Below are 25926 nucleotides of genomic sequence, written 5' to 3' on the forward strand. Positions count from 1 at the left end.
CTTGTTACTAAAGAATTCCAAGTACACTGTTAAGTATAAACAAAATCCATGGACACTCAAAGAAAGGAAATAGCATATTTGTTTGATAGGTCAGGGAAAGTGATTGAGATGAGTCTAGTATGATGGCTTGAATGTTGACAGGAAAATGAGGGAGTCTGGGTAGTGATCTATGAACTGTCTTCTGGGAATACAGTATAATCTAGGCTACAGTTGAATAAGAATACACTTGAATAAGGACTAAAGTGAGACTACAAAGGTACAATAGTCCCCTATCCATGGTTTCACTGTCTGCAGTTTCAATTACACATAGTCAACTGAGGTATGAAAAATTAAATGGAAAATTCCAGAAATAAGCAATTATCAAGTTTTAAATTGTGGGCTATTTTGATAATTATGATAAACTCTTGTGCCATCCTGCTCTGTCCTGCCTGAGACAGGCAGTGTATTCATGCTGTGTTAGGCCACCCATTAGTTACTCAGTAGCTATCTTGATTTTTAAGTTGATTGTAGTGATACCCAGGACTTGAGTCCAAATAACTCTTATGATACTTGATAATGGTTCTAAAATGTAAGAGTAGTTGATATTGTTCATTTGGATATCCCAATGTAATGTGAAAATGTAATGTTCTCAAGTTTATAAGGAAAGAAAAAAATCATATACTGAAGGTTGCTAACATGTAGAAGAATGAATCTTCTACCTAGGAAATTGTGAAGGAGAAAAAAATAAATTTATACTAATTGTTATGGTTTAGATATGAGGTGTCCCCCAAAAGCTCATGCGTGAGACAATGCAAGAAAGTTCAGAGGTAAAATGATTAGATTATAAGATCCTTAATTCCTCCTCCACATCTTTCTGCCATGATATTCTGCCTCATCATGGGCCCAGAGCAATGGGGTCAGTCATCTACGAATTGGGACCTCTGCAACTGTGAGCCCCAAATAAAGTATTCCTTCTTTAAAATGGTTCTTGTCAGGTCTTTTGGTCACAGCAGCAACATAGCTAACTAGAATACCAGGTTTGCTGTCAATCCTCAAACTATAAAAGTTATGGCTACAGTATGTTATAAATGCTTGGTTAAGATGGAGAAAACATCACATTATGTATGTATGTATAGCACAAAATATAGTAAAATAAAGGTTTTTGGTACTATCCACAGTTGCAAGAATCTTTTGAGAGTCTTGGAATATATTTTCTACAGATAAGGGAGGAGGAGTGATGCAGTTGAAGCTACACTGGGAAGGCCAGACCAAGAGATTGACTTAATTTGGTAAGGACAGTAGATGAGTAGGTGAGATACGTAGAGTTCAACTTCATAAAGTTTAAAAATTTGCAAAGTCTCACAGGATGGAACAGGAGGCAACACTACTCAGTTCTACAAAGGAATGAGATAAGTAGGGATGGATTCAATGAAAAAGGGAAGGACAGCTGGAGGTACCTGGAGTTAAGGAAAGAATGAGAGGCAATGATAAGATCAAAAACATATAGCAAGGCTGGGGTTGTAGCTCAGTGGTAGAGCCCTTGCTTAACGTTTGTGAGGTACTGGGTACGATCCTCAACACTACATAAAAATAAATATAACAAACGTGTCATGTCCACCCACAACTAAAATTATTAAAAAAAAAAAAAACATATAGCAGGGTTACTAGAGTAATTGTGACTGGTCTACATCAATGGGTTTCAACTACCTGATGGTGGGGGTTTGCTTGGGAGTGAGGACAAATACCAGAAAGGAAAAGAATAAGATTTTGAGAAATTTTGAGAAAGCACAATTGTGATATGTTTTTATAATAAAAATTTCAGAAACTGTTACTGAGAAATCCCCTTTGAGATGGGGATATGAAGCGCATTTTAAAAGTTAAACCTTAATCTCCAAAGTCCCTTCTAGTTTTAAATTCTTTTGGATGACTTTATTCTATGGATGTAAGGAGTAAGGTTGAAAGCGGTGACATGGCTAATCAGTGGCAGAGCTGGAACTAGACCTCAAGCCTTATAAATTCCTGGGTAGTGTTCATTCCATTGCAGCAAATATGTGTGATGGTTTCCATTGTACAAATGAAACAATTTAGGCAAAGGGAGATATAGCTGGAAAATCTCACTAGTTGGATCCCCGCTGTGTTGCTTTCTGACAGACTCCTGTTCTGATAGGCACTGTAGGAAACAGGAATGTTAAAGCAGGGAGGCCTTACACCCCAGTCCCATATTGGGCAGAATATTATTTTGAACACACCACTATCCAAATCATAATTGTATACAACTACAGGAGTTCAAAAAGATAAAATACTGAAGCACTACACAGCAGCTACATTCCAAGATCTCCTATCTATAGAGCTATTCTCTCTCCTATATATCATTATATATCTGAGTCATACATGCACCTACAGGCTTTCAAAATTAGAATCTTCATGAAAATAGAGGGGAGACCAATAGAAAAGAGGAAGGGGATCAAGAGGGTGGGAAGAAGAGAGGATGTGGGGAAGTACTGAGGAGTGAAGTCTGCCAAACTCTGCTATGTCCAGGAAGAAATATACCACCATGAAACATATATGTGTATATATATCCACACAAATATATATATATATATGTTATTAAAATAACAATATATAAGAAGAGTTGAGCAAGTGAATTGGGGAAGGGAATCAGGGAGGAAAAGGGAAGATACTGGGGAAGGAGATTGATCGAATTGTTATATGCATGTACGAACATGGCATAATGAATCCCACTGTATAATTGCAACAGACAAATAAAAAAAAAACAATAAAAAATTAGATAGTCTGTCTTTTACTTCCTATTTGTCTATTAATGTCTTGATATTTTCTATTAATCAGTTGATTTCACTGTCTTTTCCAACTGCACATTTCTCATAAACTTTGAGGACAGTTTATGAAAATGAAAGAGCATTTTTTCCCCCTTCAGTAATGTTTTCACAGTTATAACTTTTGAGAACAATTTCTTGAGAGATGTTTTGGGAGTTGTATTCCGGAACATATTATCTTCATGGTCTTCCCCCTGGTAGGATGGGAAAATGATCTTGCCTTGAGAGTTGCACTGAATCTTCTCGTTTCAGTAGAAAAGATAAATATTCCACTTACAGAAGCCGCAGGAGTAGACAATAAGGCAGGGGATGGCACGCCTGGGAGTGACCACAGGAAAAAGACTGATTCTCACAGGACATGCACAGGAATGAGAGTGAGTTGCTACCAGTTAGTTGCACTGGTGAATCTCCTGAGCATTTGGAAGGGAAGGGCAGTGGCAGAGTTAACAAACCTTTCCTGAAAAGGGAAAGCAGAGTGGCTCAGTTGCTGGGTGGGATCCTTATCCTCATTGGGATACTAGTGAGATCAGGGCTAGAGTAGCTCGGCACTGCAACTAGGAGTGCTGCTGATGTCTCTGTGTAGCTTACTGTTTCAGTCACTGCAAACCTCTCTTACAAAGTTTCTTTTGGTCATTGCCACCATGTCCCCATTATGGCTAACTGACAAGTGACCACAGTACAGTGTGAAATTTTGCTTTGCAACTGGGGAACAAATAATGCTATGAAGCAATATGGAAGAGATGGGAAGAGGAAGGACTACTATAAAAAGCAATGCTGCAGTTGGGATTTTGCCAGGCAGTGAAAGGGAATGAGTGTGCCTATCTGGGAAGGGGAGAAGAATTAAGCAACGAGTATCATAAGACAAGGAGGTAGGTAAGTGCACAGAGGTACTCAGACAACAACAGAGAAAAAATGGAATTCATGAGGGACTAAGTTGGGGTTAGATTTAGAAGAACTTTACTTGCTACAGAGGAAATTAAAGTTTATCCTATGGGACTGGGGTTGTGACTTAGTGGTAGAGTGCTTGCCTAGCATGCATGAGGCCCTGGGGGGTGGGGTTTGATCCTTAGCACTGCATAAAAGAAAAATGAAATGATGGTATTGAGTCTACCTACAACTAAAAAAAAAAATTATAATAAAAAGATTTTTTAAAAAAGGTTCATCCTACAGAAAATCTATGAGACAGATACTTATTGCTACACTGTTATGAGTATCTTCTTGGATGGTCTTAGAAAGTATGCTGATAATAGTAGGTGGATGAATTGAATATACATGTCCATAGGTTGGAAGCCCAATCTAAAGCCTTTGTAGGAGGTAAGGCACCCTGAAATAAGGGTAAGAATTGGAGATGAGGCAACAGAAAGTGTTTGATGGGAACAAGAATGAATAGGATCTTAATGACCTGTTGATATGGAACAGTAGAGCAGGGAATGAGGCAAGAACATCTGCTCTTCCTTTCTTAAACTTATTTTCATAGGATACATTCTCTGAGCTGAAATTACTGAGACATAGAGTATGTGAACTTCTACTGCTCAGGAAAAATAATTTACATCGCCATCATCCTACGTGCACATATTGCCTCACAAGTTGGTTCCCTCTAGTTATGATACACTTTACTTCCTATTGCTTTGGTGAATATAACTGCTCTCTCATGAACTCATTGTAATTACATTTATTTACATACTGGTAAAATTAAAGATCTTTTCCTAAAAGTTGATTAAGCATCTTTTTTTCTTATATCATCACCTCTATTGTGAATTAGTTGTGTGACCTTGGGAAAGTCATTTCAATTAAGCCTTATTGTTCTCATCTGCTCACAGTAGAGAATAATTACACCTCTTGAGGGGACTGTTGTGATAATAAATGAGATATGAGAATAAAAGCCTAGGCTTGGCTTGACAGAATAAGAGTTAAGTAAATTAGCATTTATAATAAAGTCTTGATGCTATTATTTACTTATTTAGAACATATGCCTCATTTCTTATATGTTCATCTAGTCAAATAAGAAACAAAGAACATATTCTTATTTATTTATATATTATAGATCACATACACAATTTGTTTTTTATTGCATGGAAATGATTAATTTCACTCAATTTCTTATTTCACTAAGGGGGCGAAGTTGGATTTTAGAGCTGAGATAAGCATATTCTTAAATTTTGTCCTAAGTTTGTCAGATATTAAATTTATACAAGTTGGCTTTATTTCTTAGTCATTCATTTCTGTCCATTTTTCTACTTTTATATTTCTGAATCTGTGAAGCACTCTTAAAAGTGGTTACTTCATACATGTTCTGAATCTGGTAGGGCATATTTTCCATCATGATTCCTTGGTAAGTGATTTCTTTGATATTTGACCATTCATTTTAAAATTTTTTTCAGCGTCATTTTGTGAAGATATATAAGTAATACTGTGGCACCCTAACTGGAATCTTGTTAAATTCATAACTTCTCTTAAGAGAGACCATCCTGTCTACTTTAGCATCTATTCTTTCCTATCAGATATGTCTACCTTCACTTAGTCTTCCTGACTTTTCCCATCATGTTGTGTTATTTTCTTCATTTAGCAAAAGGCTAAAGAAGAGACTACTTCAGTTTTAATTTCAGATTCTTGGGAAACTGACCTATGTAATCATATTCTTGGGAAAGTGACTACAGGTCTATTTTAAAGAATCATATGATGGTGACTCTATCTATTGAGAATCTAACTCACATCTGTGCTTCTACCATGGAGCCAATATAATTCATTTCCTCAGTTATAAACTGGAGAAGTCAATACTTGTTTGATTAACTATATCACCACACAGTAGTAAGAGTTGTTCATAAACATTATAAGACAATGCATTAAAAAATAATTGAAAATCTTAAAATATAAACAAGGGTATATTATAATAAAATGTTAATATATAAACATTTTTCCTTCCCAGGCTGTAAGATTCTAGAAGGGAGGAACTAAATTTTCTTCTCTTGGCCTTCACAATACTTCCCACAATGCTAGACCATAAGAGGAACTCATTAAATAATTCTGCATCAGTGGAATGAATATATATGTTATATATATATTCATATATATATATATTTAATTACAAGGAAAGGGAATAGGTTTAGGGAATAGTATGGTCTGGAAAAAATGAGCTTATTCAATCTTACTAGTACACTTACTTCATTTCACACATAATCTTATGATTCAATATTAATCAATTTATTAATAGTTTTTTTTTTTTCCCCCTGCTGGGTTCCCCTTGTAGTTAAATTTTAAGACAGGGTCTTGCTAAGTTGCTGAGGCTGGCCTTGAACTTGTGATCCTCCTGCCTCAGCCCCCCAGGTTGCTGGGATTATAGGCATATGCCACCATGCTCAGCCTCTTGTAGTAAAATTTTAAACCTTTTAAATTAGTGTGATATAAGTTATTGGTATCCTTAGAACCTCCCTAGAATTTCCCCCTTTGTGTGGTCACGCTGCTGAAAATGAGATAGTAGCGGGAGCTGAGTGAAGGAGGAGGTGGGAGCGGAGGGAAACACTATGTAATTACCTAACATTTGACTCCAGGGCTAAGAATCAGGGATATGCCAAGATCACAGTAATCATCATTGTCATGCCAGATACTAACCAGAAGCTTTCCACATACTGTTCTTAACCTTAAATTAAAGGTGAACCAGAAGAACTTCTGTCTGCCAAAACCATATTCAAGATTTTTCTTTGCAACCTTTCTGGCTGCCCTAATGTCTACAGCTAAAACTCCTTTCTCCTACCATGTCTGTAGTATGAAAAGAAAAGCCCTTATGTGGGACTTTGCTCACAGAAAAGAATACTTTGTTTAGAATTACCATTTGTGGGAAATTATTAAGTATACAAACACATTCCAGTGATTTGATATCTTAAGCATTTGCTTTTTTTAAAAATCATCTCAAGGGCTAACAATCTGACCTTGTCATGAGAACTGGCCCAAACTCAAATATTTGCATTGAGGAGCTTCTAGGCTTTTTGGTTCATTTGTAACATGGAGCCAGACACAGATGGTTTATGTAGCAGAGTGACCTTTCAATTTTCTGAGTAAAAATAAAGTGAAGTTTTAAGGTATAGCATCATTAATGTTTTCTTTGAATCCAAATGCATTAAAAACTCACTCTACATACAAACTCTGAAGGGAAGACCTTATAATAAAATCTTCACAGTAGTTTAAAAAGCACTTTCCTCCAAATTATCTAATGCTAAAATCCTCATCATAACTCACTAAAGTGTACAGGTTTTATTATTATTTCCCTTTCCCATCTCCTCCTCCTTTTCACTACACAGATGGATTAACTGAGGTTAACCAAGAGAGCTAAAGGACCCAGCTCCAAATCTCATTTCTGACTTTGATTTCAGTTTCTCAGTCCTGGCGCTACTAAATTTTAGGTTGGGCAAGTCTTCGTTGTGGGAGCTTTCCTGTGCATTGTAGAATGTTCAGCAACATTGCTACCTACTTACTAGATGTCAGGAGCACTGCCCTCTGCACAACACTTGTGACAACTAAAAATGTCTCTGTACATTGCCAAATATACCCAATGGGAGGAGGGGTGCTACTTCTGGTTGACAAACGCTATGACCTTTTCAAAAATGCCAAGTTATCTGTAAGTGACAATTAACTCCATTTCAGAGACCATCTCCACTTCATATTGTTTGCCTGGCAGGACACAATTGCTAGATGTTTGTCTTCAGAACTGCTGGGTTGTTCCCACCAAGAATGCAGGGAATACTCTAACATTTGTAAACCTCTTTATTCAACTGGGACTTTCTCACCCAGATTAAGATAGACATTCTGGGGAGGCTTGGTCTTCTTTCTGAGAATACATAGACCATGACATATATAAAATGAACTTAGTGGCCAATAATGCAGGTAATCAAATCTGCCTGTTCTCCATTCTTGGTACAGAGGAGGACTGCATCTATTGACCCTCCTCTTGACTAGGCAGTACCTGGTAGAAGTGCTGACCAACAAATTTAGTGGAAGTGGACACTATTTCTAAGATAGAATACTTCACTGCTGACAAGAGAAATTCCGAGTTTTTCTTCCTTCTGGCAACTAGTTGGTGGTTGCTTGAGTCTCTCTATCAGTTTGGGGCCCCAAGTGACCATAATGAGCAGAACTGTTCTGCTCATCTGTTATAAATATATTGTGTGAACAAGAAATAAGTCTATATGTTTAAAGCCCCTGAGACTTCTCTGTTACCTTAGCATAGCCTAGCTTATTTAGGCTGATATAAGAGCTGAAAGATGAGAACAAGAAAAAATGATTTACAGTAAGTCAAAGTCACTTATATTAAAAACAGAAATTATATAAAGCCACCTACAACTTGCTTAGTTAGTCTCAGGGTTTTATCTTGGAAAAGTCTTTATTTTCATACACTCTTTAGGATTTGGAAATTGCTTCAATGTAAGTTCCTATATGTCTGATAGGGTATGCAAATTGTACTATACTGAATAACAAAACATTTATTCGTTCAAATAATATTTACTGATAACTAAATATATGACAAGTGCTATTTGGGATAGTTTCCCACTTCATATTGGTTTTGATATTTTTCTCATGATGAAGATTAAAAAGAAAGGAGGTATTTGGGAAACAAATTTGAAGTGTTGGTTTTCTTTTAGCTTTGCATTTGCAAAAAAGATTATCAGAGAAAATGGAAATGATTCACATGATTTACCAGGAATTTCCCACTATTACCTCTTGCTTTCTTACCTATAAACTGGGGATATTTTTTGTAAATTTCCATGTAGAATATAGGTTGAACATTGGCCTCGGAGCAAACAAGGTTAGAATTTAGTTTCCTAACTGACTGGCTGGGTGGTTTCAGACCAAAACCTCCTCTCTGTGCCTTACTTTTCTCAACTGTAAAATGGTAATTCCAACAGGGCCTAATTTATAGGGCTGTTATAAAGAGTAAATGAAGCAGGAAAGGTTTAGAATGGTGCTCATAGCACATGCTCAGTGCTCAGGAAATGTTAGTGCTAACATTTTTAAGAAATATTCTAGTAAATTATGAATAAAGCATTGGACTACAAATTCCAAACCAGCACAGAACACGTCTACTTTATTCACTATTTGATCCGAAATATGAGGCCCTGGAAATTCACTCTCCTTGATCTCATTTCTCTTTTGTAAAATGCAGGAATGATGCAAGGAGAGATATAAATTGTAGAACTAAAAATTATAAGTGATCATCTTAATTCTGTTACACTTTCTAGGAAAAGGATTACAAAACCTTATAATATAATTTTTACTTAGAAATAAATGACAGTATGAGATACCACAAAGTTGCTGTATTATAGTTTTAGAATTTTCCAAAGAAATTTAATGCTGATTATTTACTTCACCAAAAAAGGGTGGTAAAGTTTTCTGCCACTAATGCCATCACTCAGCAATGCTATTTTCCCCCAAAAGCTCTGTAGAGAGGGAAAGAGACTGAAGTTGGATAAAGAGTAATTAATGGTGCCATTGTCATAAATTCCACCTTTCTTGGTCTTCTAATCCATTAAGAGTGCATGTGAAAAGGAAAAGTTGAACACTAAGAGGTAGTCTGAATCAAAGTGACTTAAGCTTTCAGAGTCTCAATTTCTCTATAAAATGGAAAAATAATTCCTACCTCATTGAGATTATCATGAACATTAATATAGTAAAAACACAAAGGATCAGGTAAGGAGTAAGCTTTTAATAAATGGTAGCTATTCATAGAATAATAATAATTATAATGAAAAATTATATATTAGGAAACCACTTCCCCACAAATATTACCAGTGTGGAAAGTAATTCTTCCAGCTGGCATCACACAGTATAGATGTTGGTTTTCTGATGTGGGCATTAAACATGCTAACACAGAACCAAGGAGAGACAATGGCACAGAACATATGCCACCCAGGTAACCCTGGTTGGGGAAAGGCAGGATAAGAGATGAGGACTGATGGATGGTCAGCTGGGGACAATAATGTGCAAAGTTAGATGGACAGTTGAATCCACACAAGCAGCACAGCACAGTGGTGCAAGCACTGCTTGGAGGTATGACCTTGCTTGGTTTCTGTGCCTCAGTTTCCCTGCCTGGGAAGAAAATAGAGACAGTAACACTAAGTGGGACTATTATGAAGAGTTAGAGAGTTAATATTTGCAAGTGGCTAAGAATAATAACTAGAATACAGTAAGTGCTGTATAAATAATTTGTTAAATAAGCCAGAGGAGTGATGAGAATGGCCGAAGACACACAGAACGCTTTGTTAGGAAATCTTTGGAGTAAAGATTAGTGAAGTGGTCTTCCACAGGCACAACCTGGAAAGCTATGGGCTCACTCACCCTTTCATCACTTCAGCTTCTCTGATGGCTGAGGTGAAACATAGTGGCCACGGTGGGTTGATTCACCTTTGATATGGCAGAGATGAACTAGAAAGGAGCCCCACTTGAGACCAGGAGTAAAGGAAGTATGTACAAAGACAATATGATGTTCCTTCCTGCAGGCTTCCACAGCAGTCCACAGCATCCTAGCTACGTGTCTCCCCAAGACAGAGCCCCAGAGGGGAATCTGAGTCCTGCTGGCTGTGGCATCCCGCTTTCATGGAGCTAACTGAGTGTGTTGAAGTGAAGCCTAAGTGAGGAACAAGACTAGACCTGTCACTACTGAGAGGTACTTGCACCCCTCCCCACTGCTCCATACCCCACTTTAACTTCCATCTCCCTCCAAATAGCTCAATGTTAATGTGCGGAAGGGATTGTAATAACACAGTTCTTTGAGGGGAAACCTAGTCTTCTCTGTAGACCAAAGTTCACCTAGGTTTCAAAGGGCCAAGGAGTATTGTCCATCCTCCGGTCTCTTTTTAGCCTTTCATAGACACCTCAAAGTGGGTACTAACAACTGAGCTCAATATCTTTGCAAATAGGCTGATTTTTTTCCTTTATTTTTTCTATAGCAGTCCATCTACAAATTCTTCCCAGTTTTTCTTGAGAATCTCTTTCTAATCTCTGCCACCACCTCACAGAATCACACTGGGATTTCCGTCATAGAGGCTTTGTGATTCTGCCTAAGTATCAATTCAAGATAGAGCTTCATAAAATAGAGACTGCTTTTTCTTTCTTTCCTGTTCCCATGCAGGCTCCCTGTTCCTCACCTTTACTTAACCTACTTTAGTGATCAAGACCCCCTGTCTTGGCCCTATCCTAACAGTTCAAGATAGCTATTGACTTACTAGAGTCTGCATGCTGTCACACACTCTACTTAGATAGGTGATTTCACAGCGTTAATCACTGAAATCTTTCTTTCTTTTAAACACAATATCTAAAATGTTTGTTGCCATGTGCTCTGCTCATGTTGTTTCCCCTTTTGGAAGAACTTAATCAATCCTTCTTTTCTGGCTATTGGAATAGCTTTGGCTCTTCACATACTAGTTTGGCAATTAACACCCTAAGCTCCATGTGTTAGTACTCATATATAATTATATTATCTTGTTTTTCACTCTCTGTTTTCTGGGCTTATGCATGAATGTTCCCTGTTCAACAAAATTGTAAATTCCTTGAGGGCAGGAGCTTAAGTTACTTTAACTTTTTTTAATCTAATAAATATTCACTGAGCTCCAGCACTTGACTTTGGGGTATGGTGATGCGCAGTCTCTGGTTCACACAGAACCTACATTCTAGTGTGCATAAGTGCATGTGTGTGTAGGGGAGAGAGATAAAAAATGGACACATATTAAATAATTTGAAACTGAAGTAAGTGCCATGAAGAAAAAAATAGAGTATGCTAAGAGACTACGAGAAAGCTTCACTTTGGAAGAAAATGCCTCAGTGTTGAGATCAAAAAGATAAAACAGAAAAGATGGGTCTAAGGAAGCCAGGTCCTTTAGAGGAAGTGAGGTCAGTAACTGTAAGCTGCAAAGGCAGAAGATAAGCCAGGTGAGATCAGGCTGCTGAGTCCTGGCTGGGGTTGCACTGAACCAGAGTACTTGCTAAGTGAGAGTAAGCTTTAGGTGGTATTTAAGTGATACAATGCGTGATGACAAGGGTCATTTTTGAACAAGATCATTTTTGAACTTTTGTTGTTTGTATATTAGCCTTTCAAACAATGATCAGCACACAAGCCTTTAAAAACACAAACACAAGTGCTCAGAAGAGGTGTCAGAACGCCCACTTTACTGAACCACACATGATCAATGAGGACACAGGGCCAAGGGAATAGACCTGAAAAGGCTCCATGTGGCATTAGGAATGAGAGGAACTGCTGATAATTGCTTCCAACTTTGGTCTTTCTCAAGTTCAATAAAAAAGGCATGAACCATCAACAACCATGAAATAGACGGTGGTCTTTTCTACATTATGAGTTAGATACCAAAATGCTTGATGCAGACCATCTACCAGATGGTAATGTATTCCAGTCATTACCATTGTGAGCAGGATTCAAACCAGTGACCTCAGGGCCGAGAGGCTGCATATCCAATTACAAATTCTTGCTTTCCTTAAGTGTTAAGATGCCTAAAGCAATATATTTTATTTACATCAAGATGCATTGTATAAACTATATTTGATAAAAGAGATGACTTCACGTTCTCAACTTAAATCAAAGAATGCTTACTTAAGTATTTTTTTAATTGGATCAGACTTTAATGCCATCGTATAATCTTTTGGTTAACAGTGCTCATCTTGATTATTCTAACAAAGGAAAACATGGAAACTAATACTTAAGTTGTAGAGCTTAAGATATCTATAAAAATACATTAGAAAAATTCAAAAGAGGTACCTGGGACGTCTGTAAAGGTTTCTCCAAGGACGGAGACATGGAAATTTAGTCCTAAGTCCTTTAGATGCATTAATACCTTAAAAAAACTCTCCGGATTTTTGTCATGCTCCCTGGAAATAAACACAGAAACATAACTTTTGTTACCTTATGGTATGTGTTAGGAAAAGTGGTTTCCCTTCTCACAGTGCCAATTCTTTTCAGAACCTATCTATGGTTGGCTACGGGAGCCTCTAGCACTCACGCAGACTTCTCCCTAAACCTTACATAGTAGCATCAGCACTGAGCAATATTCACATCTGCAGACTTTTCTCATATGACCAGATCCAGTACCACTGAAGTTTTAAGGTTCTGTAGCCCTTTTTTTTAGAGGAGAAATCTGTCTTGTTATTTACATTTTAAGGTTAGACTACAGAAAGTACATAGCATTTTTCTTTCTCCCAAAATGATATATTTTCCACTTAACACGGATTTTCTTTTTCAAAGGAAAGACCAATCTTCAAAGGATGATTCTCTCTGGACCATGAGAATGTACCAAAGGTGCTTTTCATTTCCACAGGTCTGAATGCCTTCCTCGCACACTTCCTGAGACCCTTTGTGCCCACAAAGAACACACAATTTAGGATGAGCTTACAGACTCCTTCACTAATCTCACACTTTAAATAACTGAATGGAGAACTATAAGTATATCAGTAGGGGACAGGTATGAGTCTGTGCTGAATATTAACTTAGGAATCAAAGTTATTCGACATATAAAAGAATAGTAATAAAAATAATACTTCTATTTAGTAGAAACTTTGGATTATTTTTGTTGTTTGTTTTTTCTTTCTAAAGACAGACTGAGAGGTGAAAGGATACTGAAATTAAAAAAAATAGCTCCAGTTGAAAAAAAAAATCACATTAAAATAGAGTTTTGTTTTTTTAACATTCTAAGGTGTGAATATTTCTGTATTTCTTACATTTAATTACACTGTTTTAAATTATCTTATTTTGGACAGATGTAGACCAGATGTCTTCAAAATATTTGTTTTTTTATTTATAATTCAGAATTTTAACTTATTTTTATATTACAGAAAGTTATATATCAGCAATTGAATTTCTCATTTACCAACTAATTATGTAAAATAAATCTGTAAATTGATCAAACTGCTATATGAAATATGAAAATTATATCATTCAGGAAATCTCATGAAAAATGACATCTGTACCCCTAAATGTGTTAATTCACAATTCAGTCAATATTTTCAGTATCATGAATTAAAACAAATGCATCTTCTAATTAACATTTTAAAATGGCATTTATAATCTTATGAAATTTTAAGATCTTATAGAATTAGAGTTCTATAATGATTTATTTTAAGCTCTACATCTCTCAGTTTGATTTACTTCAAATAATAAAGAATGCAATGGCAAAATGTTCATTGCTTTTTAAGATGATGTGCATTACATACATGTACCATTGGGAAGTTTTTGGATAGTTCTCATATATACTACTGCTATGGGCAAGAACAAAGACTCAGAACAGTTTGAGAGGAAAGAATATACCATATGCTATCTTCAACTATATCAATCAAATAGCTGCCACCTATCTATAAAATGTTCTTCTAGTCTGATTCTCTTGGAAATACTTAGATGAAAGAATGGAAACAATATAGCATAATGTATCTTAAAGAGGGAGTAAAACTGTAGGGAAATCTAGCCACTCAGTTTGCTAAATTTTTCATTTTGAGTTCTAAAAATTTTGGTTAGGGATCCCCAAGAGACCATCTAAATATTCTAAATACTTCCTGCTGTTTTGTGTGTGTGTGTGTGTGTGTGTGTGTGTGTGTGTGCGTGCGCGCGCGTGGGTTTGTGTTAACATGAAAGTTGATGCAGTTTGGGGTTGGGAGGAGGTTTACTGGGTAGAGAGGCTGTAGTTCTTAAAAGATTCCAATGTGAGTATTTTCAAAGAAGCAGGCTTTATGAACCTCTATTTTCAATGTTTCTCTACAAGATAAATGTATTACAATCCTGCTGTATTCTTTAGTTATTTCTTATAGATGGACAAAAGCTTTCATATTCAATAGTCACTTTGCATAAGAACACAAAAGAGATTTGTGTGAATCCCTTTTTGTTTAAACCATAATATATGACTGAATATAAGGTGAGATTTTTTCTTCCCCCAAATTATCCCTCGAAAGAGACATTCTATTCCAAATTCCTTATAAAGTCTCTCATAATACCACACATTCTCCATTACTTTATTTAAACAAAGTACTGCTTGGGGAAAGTGCATTAGACTGAAACATCATCAACCTATGACAGTTTGGGAAGGTTTTAACAGTCGTGCACTTGATGGGACTGGTAAAAATGGAAGCAAAGGAATTTAATATTGAGATAGTAATTATTTTGGGAGATATGACCTAACAATTCTAAGTTCTGGATCTTGTTGAAAACAAGTATTTTAAAGATCACTAAAAAAAGCAACACAGTAAGTGGTTACTAGAGATCATGAGCAGTAAACAGATTTTTATAGCTGGGGAAAAGATTTCCAGTGATGGCATCAGACGTTTCACAAAGTCCTGCACTCAGACCACTTAGACTGAATTCCAGATGACAGGTGGTGGAAAGAGGCCAGTTATCTGAAAAGGTAGCATCACCACTCTGATGTCAAGAATGCACGGGAGGGGAGTTGGACTGAAACTGCTTCCTGAATAAGAGTCAGAAAAGAACAGTAGTTCTAAAAGTCCTTCCCATGACATGTACTTTAAAGTCTGTTTACATCAAAATTAGTCGATTGCATATTATAAGAACACACTTCATTATTTTATCTGTGTCTCTTTGAGTTTAATATAGCCAATTTAGTTGAAAATTTCTCAGCAGTTTTTTTTAGAAGTGGGAAATTTCTCAATATTCAGTCATTAAAGGTGTGTGTAAACATTAGCCACAGTCATAGAACAAGACATGGATGATATTCAATGACAGAACTCAATGAATTTTGTCAAGCAAGCAACTCATTCTAGATATCTAATGGAATATCCATGGATCTTACCCTGGTGCCCATGATGTTAAGAAGCCCATAGAGCAGAATATGTGAATCTGTCTTAAATTCCTTTCTAAGAAATCTAATGTGAGAGTTTCATACACATGATTTTAGTGAAAGCATTAAATATAAGACAGAGGATTTAAAGATAATATTGAGTGCCCTTCTCTGCTAACAGCTGTTAAGATGAAACATACATTTAATAACACACCTAAATCTCTGGAACCGCAGTTGTAAATTTATGGGCTTCTAAACACTTCTGTTCTTATCCACTGCTGGTAGGATTGTAAGTTGAAACTATCTTTTAAAGGGCAATTTGATAATGTATATTATAAGCCTTAAAGTGTACATAACAATTGCCTCAATAATTACCTTTTAGAAAAGTTAGCCTATAAGGGAAATATGTGCATAGAAATCCAGGTAGAGTAGTCACAACAGCATTGTTTATCATAGCAACTATCTGTAAACAATCTAATGGGATGATAAGTGTATATATAGACACACATGGTACAGTACCATGCAGTCATTAAAAACAGTATTGAAAATTTTTTTTTGCAGAAATACACACACACACACACACACACACACACACACCTTTTTTTTTTTGTACTAGGGATTGAACCCAGGGGCGCTTAAAAACTGAGCCACATCCCCAGTCCTTTTTATACTTTATATTTAGAGACAGGGTCTTGCTGAGCTGTTTAGGGCTTCACTAAATTGCTTGCTGAGGCTGGCTTTGAATGCTCTATCCCCCTGCCTCAGTCTCCTGAGCCACTGGGATTACAAGTATGCACCAGTGCACCCGGCCATTAGTATATTTTTTGACATGGAAAAATATACAAGAAACACTTTCAACTAAAAGAGAGATGACAAAGTAGTATGTATTATATGATCCACCTTTGTAAGTTTGCCTAGAAAAGTTTGGGATTAAGTATACTAAAAGGTTAAAAGGGTTTATCTCTAGGAATTGTTATAAATGTCTTTTTTCCATTTGTTTTTTCTTTAATAAACATTTTTTATTTTAATCTCTTTTGCAGTTTTTAAGAAATCTCCCCTCTCTAACATCATATCATTAAATTGGATTCATAGGCTTTTTACTTAACTCTATTACATTTTCAGTATTCATAGTAGCATCATCCCTCTGTTCCTTCGACCTCTCTATATTTGACAACTGCCAATCGAGCAAACTTGCCTTATCACAGAACATTTAAGCAGATGGGTCAGGGTCCAAGCTTCCTAACAATCTCCAAACTCTTGCTTGATAAGAATGAAACAGTCTGGCTGGGAATTCTTTCCTCAGCACCCCCACCATGGCAGAAGAGACCAGCACGGAAATATTTCAGGCTTACTGGAAGCAGCAGATACAGCAAGAACAGCTTTTATTCCCAAATATTATTCAGAACATTTGAAAAGCATAAACTGTTTCCATGTGTTTTTTCTTCCTATATCTGTCTCTCTCTCTGTTGCCTTCCCATTTCGTTTCTAAGAGCTAAATTTCTTTTTATTCCTCACTTAACATTCGTTCAGTAAATATTTATTGAGGATTTCTAAGTTCTCCATACTTGCCACTTATCCTAAACTGTTGTCCTTTCCTATTTTCCTATGTAAGTTTATACATATTGAATGCAATCTCTTTAATCTAGTTCCTTGTCTGGCTTGGGTAGAAACCTGGCTCTTCATAGATATTAGTGTACCCAGGAGCATGCTCTCTGGGTTGAGAGCTCCACGGGGGAGGGATAAAGGATAACTGTTTTGTTAACTATTAAGCAACCAGCGCCTAGTTGAGTAGTGGTAGACATTACTTTTGCTGACCAATATCTAGTTCTTTGTTTATGGACACAGAGAAGACTCTATCTCTACCCCCTTACAGTAGGACTCAGCCAAAGAACTAGTTCTGACTAATGGATTAGCTGATTGACATGCATCACTTTCAGCTGGAAACATTGAACAGCAGTTCTGGATAGTTTTTTTTTTTTTTTTCCACTGTGGCAAACCTTGCAGAGATCTTGTGTTAGATGATTAGGTCAAAAGAGTGAGGTAGACTGAATTGCCATATTGGAGAGCTGCCCTAAACATACAACAGATGAAGAAGGTGAGTGAAGATACTTGTGTTTAAGCAACTGAGATTTGGGATTAGGTAGGGGGTGTGTTCATTTTTGCAGCATAATGTAGCTTATCCTGACCAAAACAACTGTCGAACAAGTTAGCTGCTCTATAAATATCTGTTGAATAAATGAAGGTGTTGGAAAGGCAAGTCACATTTATAGACCTCCTGTTATGTTCCAGACCCGGTGCTGAGTGGTCATATGAATATAACTATTCCTTCATCTAAGGTCACAGAGTAGGCTGAGTCTGCATCTGAAATCACATCATTACAAAGTCATATTTTTTCTTCTAATTTTTTTTCTTCCTATATATAAAGAGGAAAAAGAGAGTTGGTACCTTTTGCTCATGGATTCATGGACCTTCTTTAGTCTCCTGTTATACAGGGTTCAAACTCATTGGATAAGAGACGGCAAATATTATAAAAGAACTATGTTTCCTCCCACACTAAAGTTTCAAACTTCATTTTCCTGTACTCTGCTAATCTCTATCTTTATTTCTTCATTTCAAAATACCTCTTCACTTACAAATTCACCGACGTGTCCCATACTAAAAAATACAAGGTTTTAATTTACTATCGTACATTGAGCTATCACACTCACTGACTTCTCTATTATGCTTTTTAGGAACATAAACTCTTCACTTACTTCTATATGTCTGATGTCAATGATTGGTTTTGGTTTCTTTTCGAATGTGCTGTTTTTGCTTCTCAAATGGTATGTCATGCTGCATCAAATATAATGCAGTCAGTAGGCTCAGCCACCAATTTTTCAACTTTTTTCTTGCTCCTGCTCTTCGTTTCAGCTACTACTAGTGCTTCTCTTTAATTCTACGTTTTCCAATAAAAAATATTTACTTGATATTTTTATTCTTTAAAGTTCTTAAAACCCTCCTACCATCATTTACTTGGAGATGACCAGGATCAAAACTATTCCCAGTGGCTTTCTCTGAATGTGGTTTATCCTGCATTCTGCCCTTAAGCCTTGGTTTCAGAGGGAGTGAGAAGTACAATTCAGAAAGAAGTGGCCCAGTTACTGATTAGCAGTATGCTCAGTATGACAAGCAGGTCTTTTTTACATCACCCCATATAGCCTGTTTCTTCATCTATAAAATAGGATGATAATATCCACATTTCAAAAGTTTGTATGAGGAATGAAGAAATGCCTAGCACCCCGAAAGTATATAGTACATTCTCATATCTACTTCTCCATCTTTTGAATTTGTGGTATTTTATTTACCTATTTGATTTTAATTTTAACTGACACATAAAAATGTATAAATCATACATATGAATCAGAAACCGGGTGATATGTCAATAAATGTATACATTGGTAGTGTTTAAATTAGGTTATGCATATCTATCTGTCTTTTTTCATGGTGAAAACATTCAAAATTGTTTTGTCTAACTTTTGAGCTATACAGTATATAACTGTTACCTACAGTCACCTTACTGTACAATACTATACTGGATCTTCTTACGCACAGCTAACTGTAAGGTAGTAACCACTGATCATCCTTTCCCCATTCCCCCTTTTCCCCTCTGCTATCACAATCCCACTCTTAAATTCTAGGAGATCAACTTTTTCAAATTCCACGAGTTAAATCATAATGATATTTATCTTTCTGTGCTTGCCTTATTTCATTTAACTTAATGATCCGATTTCTTCCTTTTTATGGCTGAATAGTATTCCACTGTGCATGTGTACCATGTTTTCTTTATCATTCATTAGCAGATGGACATGTAGGTTGATTCCATATCTTGGAAACTGTGAATAAACATGGAAGTGTAGGTGTTTATTTGAAATATCGATTTCCTTTGGATAGATACCCAGTAGTGAAATTGCTGGATCATATGGTAATTCTATTTTTAATTTTTTGAACCATCTCTGTTCTGTCTTCCAAAATGGCTAGACTGATTTACATACCCACCAACAGAGGGCAAGAGTTCCTTTTTCTGTACATCTTTGCCAGCATTTGTTATTTTTAATCTTTTTGACAATAACCCTTCCTAGAAATTTTAATAAAAATTCAAGAGGCTACACTGCTTCATGTTCATTGCTTCAGGGAAGGCCTGGGCCCAGGAGAGAAGCTCCCTGACCTCCATCACAAAACGGGTAGATCTTGTTGTCTACAGAAGCTAAAATCCTTGCAGAAATTGTGAGGCCTTCAGAGAGGCCCCAGTATGTAAACAAATGCCCTGTGAGTGCAGCATGCACCCTCTCACACTGTGTTGCTACTCTACCTCTAGACAGAAACACAAGGACTGATGTTGAAGGGCCGAGGAGAACAGAGCCCTGAGAGTCCGAGGCCCTGGACTAGGGGCTGTGGGTTAGAATCCTGGAGAGAAGCAAGACCACAGAGAATGAAGATCAGAGTGTATGTCACTAGGCAGACAGTACTGGGGAGGCTTTGGCAGATTCCTGAGCCACGGTGGATTTAAGAGGGGAAGCAAGGTTTCTGTGAACGCCATGGGAGGATCACAGAGCTGCTAGCAGACAGGGAGAAGCAAGGGATCCCTTGGTAGTGTCCTGGCTAATAAGAAATGGGGACCAGGAAAATGGAAGATAGAGAATCTTGAATTTCTTCAGACTTTTATCATGCAGAAATTGAGTTACAGAAAAATAAAATTCTAATTTGTGCCTATCAGGGTTTTATGACATCTGCATGTCCATATTCTCATATTTCCTTTTAATAGCAGAGGGAGAGATGTCTGTCATTGTAAATTCAATATCTATTAGTGCTCTGGATCCTGTTCCTTGCCTCATTTTGACAGATCTGTGTTCTTACATTCAACTTCTGTGCTGAAGCCTGTGATCCTATTCCTACATCACAATTCCTTCTTTATGTATTTGGTATCTTCATGCTGTCTTTTTGTTTTAGTCAGATTTTTCACTGCTGTGACCAAAATAACTGACAGGAACAATTTTAGAGGAGGAAAAGTGTATTCTGGGGCTCATGGTTTCAGGGGTCTCAGTTCATATATGACTGACTTGGTTGCTCTGGGCCCAGAATGAGGCAGAACATCATGGTGGAAGGGTGTGTGGGGAGAAAGCAGCTCTGGACATAGAACTAAGAAGCAGAGAGAGAGAGACACATTCTCCTCACCACAGACAAAATATAAACCCCAAAGGCAGGCTCCAATGACCCACCTCCTCTAGCCACACTCTACCTGCCTATAGCAGCCACCCAGTGAATCCCTATCAGGGGATTAATGTACTGATTATGTTAAAACCTCTCATAACAAAATCAATTTACCTTGAAAATTTCTTGCATTGCCCCACACATAAGCTTTTGGGGAACACCTAATATCTAAACCATAACACTCTCTATCCTGGCAATCATTACTGACAAGAAAGGTTTTAACAATTTACTGTTTACAGGTGACTTCATAGATCATTTCTCTGGGGGCTTTTCCACGTCCCACGTAGATGAGGGGAAAAGTTTCTGTTGGAGAACAGAGCTGGCGATCAATTAATTACTAATAAATATATCTAATAAATAAACACAAGAGCCAATACTCTTTTCAATTGGAAGGGGGTGTGACAGATTGGGCCATACCAGATCCGGCCTCCAACAAGTAGGAGAAGCCTATTTATTTATAGTCTCACAGGTAAAGGGGCCAAGACTAGGAGGGGCTCCTTCTGTGAGGACTGGGATGGGATGGAGTTAGGGAAGTCATTTGCTTAGAGAATTAGCATATCCTCGGGGGGGCGGGGGGGTGAGCCACCTCTGTACAGGGCCTCCTACTCCCTGGCTGTCTAAAACAGTCTGTCACGACTGCCAGTTACTGGGAGTCAGACAGCTATATCCCATGGCTCAGCCAAGCCTGATTCTGCTAAACAGGGATGCTCCCTGCACATTTTACCATAGAACATTGGCTAACTCTCTCTCTCTACTTCCTGGGCTTCCTTACAACTTTGCTACACCTTCTTCTAGATGAAAATGCTCTACCATTCTCATGCTTAGTATGTTCTCTCCTATTCTGACACCAATAATCAGACTCTGCTTTCTTAGAAATGACCCCTGCTTGGTTTCCAAACACTGTCTCATGAACATAACCTAAGTGACCTTTTCTCCAATTAAATCTTCCACTCATTACATCCTGAAGGCCACCCAGAGGAAAACACACCCAACAAATCTTTCTGCCCAATAGGTCTCACATTATTTCTTTCAAAATCTCCCCAATGCTAAAAGCTTAGGCTCCCAGGTTGTTTTTCTTATCTCCACTGTCCCTGGATATTGTGCACAGGAATTTTTATTTTGTTGTCTAACTTGCCAGTGAGTGTTCTTTCTCTGTAACTCTGGTCAGGAAGCCCATACACCAAATTGGTAGGGCATGAAGTGTCTTAATTAAGACAAATTGGTCTACTCCACCCATGGGATGTTACTTAAGCAGAAGCCACCATCCCACATAATTTTATAACATCACAATGTATGTAATTACGTGCTCTCAGACTTGGGATGCTCTATGGAACTAAACTCTTTCCTTCTCCAACTCATTACTATGTCTTTCCACTTTCTGTAATAAAGTTTTCCCTTGCCAAGTGTGGTGATTGGGACTATAAATTTCAATTGAGTAATCATTTGGGTTTCTTTTGGATTTTAATATGATTTTCCTCTAACTGACAAGTAGGGGATATTCGAAACTGCTTGCTAGTTTTCCTGAGAACTGCCCTTATAACATGAAGTAAGCACTGCAAAGCCCTGTCCCCCACTGTCTTGATCCCACTCTTTATGTGTAACTACCACCATCAGGTGTTTGCTGAGTAAGCTTTCTGATCTCTTTCCATGAATATGCAAACATACATATATTTATACACACACACACACACACACATATGTATATATGTATATATGTATGTGTGTGTGTATATATATATATACACATTTTGTTGTTTTGTTTGTGCAGTGCTAGGGATTGAACCACCCAGGGACTCATGCACGCTAAACAAGAGCTCTACCACTCAGCTACAGCCCCTTTGCAAACACATGTATTTGTGAATGTATTTTTACATATACCTTCCTAAACTTTTGAATGTTTTTTTTTTTTTTTTTTCTTTTTGTGGTGCTGGGGATTGAACCCAGGGCCTTGTGCTTGCGAGGCAAGCACTCTACCAACTGAGCTATCTCCGCAGCCCTATACCTTCCTTATTTTATGAATATCAATAGTCATTCTGCACTCTGCATTTTTAGTACACACATAATAGACACATCTACATGACTGCACATAGATATGCATTTTAAAAATGGTTATATAATAGTTCAAATTCCATCTAAAGCAATTCTTGTACTATTGGACATTTAAAACTGTTTACAATTTTTTGGTGCTTCAAGTTATACTAAAGGAGACATTTGGTTCTCCTTATAACATTAAAATTTTTTGTTTGCAGAATTCTTGCTTTGCCTTTTATTTTGCAAATGTAGGCATTCCAAATCTCTTTACCAAGGTCCCTTTTCTGTTTCTTCCATGTTCATCGCACTTTTGGAACTAACCTACTTTCATTGTTTGTCCTATTCACTTCTGCTATGTTGGAGATTCCACAAGGGCAGAGGTCATGATTCTGTACACTCTTATAGTAGCCTCATCTATTCCAGTGCCTGACATATAGTCAAAAAAGTTATTAAACTAAATCAACTCTAAATTTAGATCACTTCCCTATGAATCTAATCTTTTTATCCCCCTACCATAAAAAAGTATTTTACTCCTTATATAAACAGAGGACTATAAAAGGTGATCACTTGGTTTCTCCAATGACAACTCATCTGTAATTCTTAAAAAATTAAACTGTCACCCCATCAAATGTAAACAACATTTTTGAATATAAGAAAGCTGATTCCAAACTTGTCATACCAATAAAATTATTACTTATCTGGCTAATTATTCTTTTACAAATAATTTGAGGCTTGCTTGCTATCTCCATTTTCATAGTACAATGTCATCACCTCAAACTTTGGGAACATTACTGAGTCTAAGACTTTCCTCTGCCAATTTAGTTTCCAAAATGTGAGTACAATATTTCTCTCCCTCTCTTCTTTTTTTTTTTTTTGGCAGGGGGGTGGGCTGGGGAGTGGTGGTGGTGCTGGGGATTAAATCCAGGGCCTTGTGTGTACTAACGATATTCTCCCCAACATAATAATCCTTATCTATTCCTTCTCTGAAATGTAAAGTAACCAGAAACCTTTACATTGAAATTACATCGCCCCATCCAACATTCAAGTATTTCCATTGTTCCTATTCTCTCCCTCTCTCCTATTTTCTGTCCTCACTTTTTGCCTACAATTCTTGTGTCTAGAATACACTTCCCTCCTCTCTACCATCCTTGTCCACTGCCTCCTTCACTTATTTTAAATTTATTGTTACTTGTAGTCACCCCTGAGAAATTCCATTTCACTCTGACTCACTCCTGCACTAACATTCATTTACTACTGATGATTTCATGAATGTGTCCTTTTACATTATTTCATATTTACTTGTATGCTGTCCTCTCATAATTAGTCTGAAAACCCTAGACGTCAGAGAAACCTTTGACTCCATGGTTGACAGGCCCTCAAAATATGACTTAAAATGAATGAATGAATGATGGTTTCACCCTAGCTGAATAAAGTCAGTTATATTTTTTAAAGTATGGTAGGACAGGACTATGGAATGACATGAGAGATCATGGTTTTTTCTTTAAATGCAGAATTAACCATGGTCCTGAATTATTAGATGCCTTTCATCAAAATGGATTTCAATTCTTAATAATAGGTTTTCATGTTCAGCTGTGGACATTTTGTCATGTCTGGAAGTGACAAGGCCTTCAATCATATGGGAAAGAATCTTAATTTGAAGAGAAAAACCCACTCCAAAACTTGTATCTGATTTAAGGAATGTTAAAACAGAAATTGACAGAGTGATTAATAAGAAATTCCTCCAAAGAGAAGAACAGTGCTGCAGCTCTGTACATTTTCTGTATGAAGTCTGTTTCTGGACTCAACTGAGGCTGCTGTGTTTCTTGGCTGACACAGAGACCTCAAGGAAGAGCCAGTCCCCTTACTCAGCAGTGACTGCTAAGCACACCAGATTGTCATGGCAGTGACTATGGAAAAGGATGAACACAATATGGAATGTCTGTTCAGTGAAGACCTGCTCAAAGTAATGTGTTCTTGTTGCTACATATGTTGCATTTTTTCATTTTATAAACAGCATTAATTATGTATCTCATCTCTTCTACATTTTTCAAATGAAACAAATCTGTATTATTCTACTTAGTCTACTTTTATGATATAAAAGAAAAAAGTGCAGCCTCAAGTATTGTTACTTCAGTCTTTTGTTATATTCTAAAGATATTAAGAGCTAATCACATTAGGTTCCAAAGGAAGACTCATTATTTATATGAAAAGAGTAAGAGATTCTTACTGCAATAACATCACATGTCAAGTTTGTCACAAATGTAAACAACATACTCGGTACTCAATAAATGGCAGTTATTATTATAACATGGAGTTACAGATATGATTTAAAGTAAAATTTGTGTTTGTGTATAAAGGAATCCAAGTCCATCATTGAATTTTTCTTTTTGGGACTGTATTATAATCTTGTCAAATGACACCTTTAGTTCAGTCACCCAAGTCACAGTCAACCCAGCTACCTTCACATCAATGATCAATCCCTGTACCAAGTGTTAATTATCAACTAAATATGTTTTTTCTTTCTGAGACAGTTGAAATCCTCATCATTTCTTCCTGTGACTTACAGCTGGAACTGGGGGAACAGATTATCATTTCTCACCCTGGGAGTTATCCAAAAGCAGCAAGGAGAATCAAAGATATAAGTGCAAACAGACAGCACCTCTCAGAACAGAAAGAAACCAAAATCCCTAAAATCATAGAGACGATGGAAAAGCTGCTAAACATAATGAAGCCCAAAAAGGGGGAGGAAGTATAGATGTCCTTCTTAGATGCCTGGAGGGAGCTGGCAGAAGGAGCTTCTCCAAGGTGAAGATACATCCTGAGTATGAAGCCACAAGTACCTCCTTAGTAAAAATCGACAGGTCTGTGGATTGCTGGTGCTGAGTTTCCCTGAACTGGTTCAACCTGGAGGAGAAGGGAATGAAGTGCTAAGTAGGGGATCAGTCAGAGAAGCTGTTTTTGCCACAAGGAGTATGTCTGATAATGATCTTTTCTGAGAGGATTAAACAAGTATACTGGTTGGCACAAAAATACTTTTCTTTCCTAACTACATAATATATTCA

The 25926-nt window shown here is 37.0% G+C and overlaps 1 protein-coding gene across 18 annotated transcripts in view; it reads right to left on the reverse strand.

The window, feature by feature from the left end:
• The window catches only part of Gtdc1 (glycosyltransferase like domain containing 1), a 399059-nt gene that overhangs the window by 21746 nt on the left and 351387 nt on the right, over positions 1-25926 (reverse strand). For 17 of the 18 annotated variants that reach the window (XR_007107717.1, XM_047544995.1, XM_047545003.1 and 14 more), the window contains one exon: positions 12571-12680. The exons of the other annotated variant lie outside the window; for it this stretch is intronic. Coding sequence is in view for 16 of the 17 variants with exons in the window: in XM_047544995.1 (XP_047400951.1) it covers positions 12571-12680 (110 nt within the window). In the remaining variant the exon portion in view is untranslated. The remainder of the gene's footprint in view (positions 1-12570; positions 12681-25926) is intronic. 18 annotated transcript variants of the gene reach the window in all.

Source organism: Sciurus carolinensis, chromosome 3 (assembly GCF_902686445.1).
Source record: "Sciurus carolinensis chromosome 3, mSciCar1.2, whole genome shotgun sequence".
Lineage (NCBI taxonomy): Eukaryota > Metazoa > Chordata > Mammalia > Rodentia > Sciuridae > Sciurus > Sciurus carolinensis.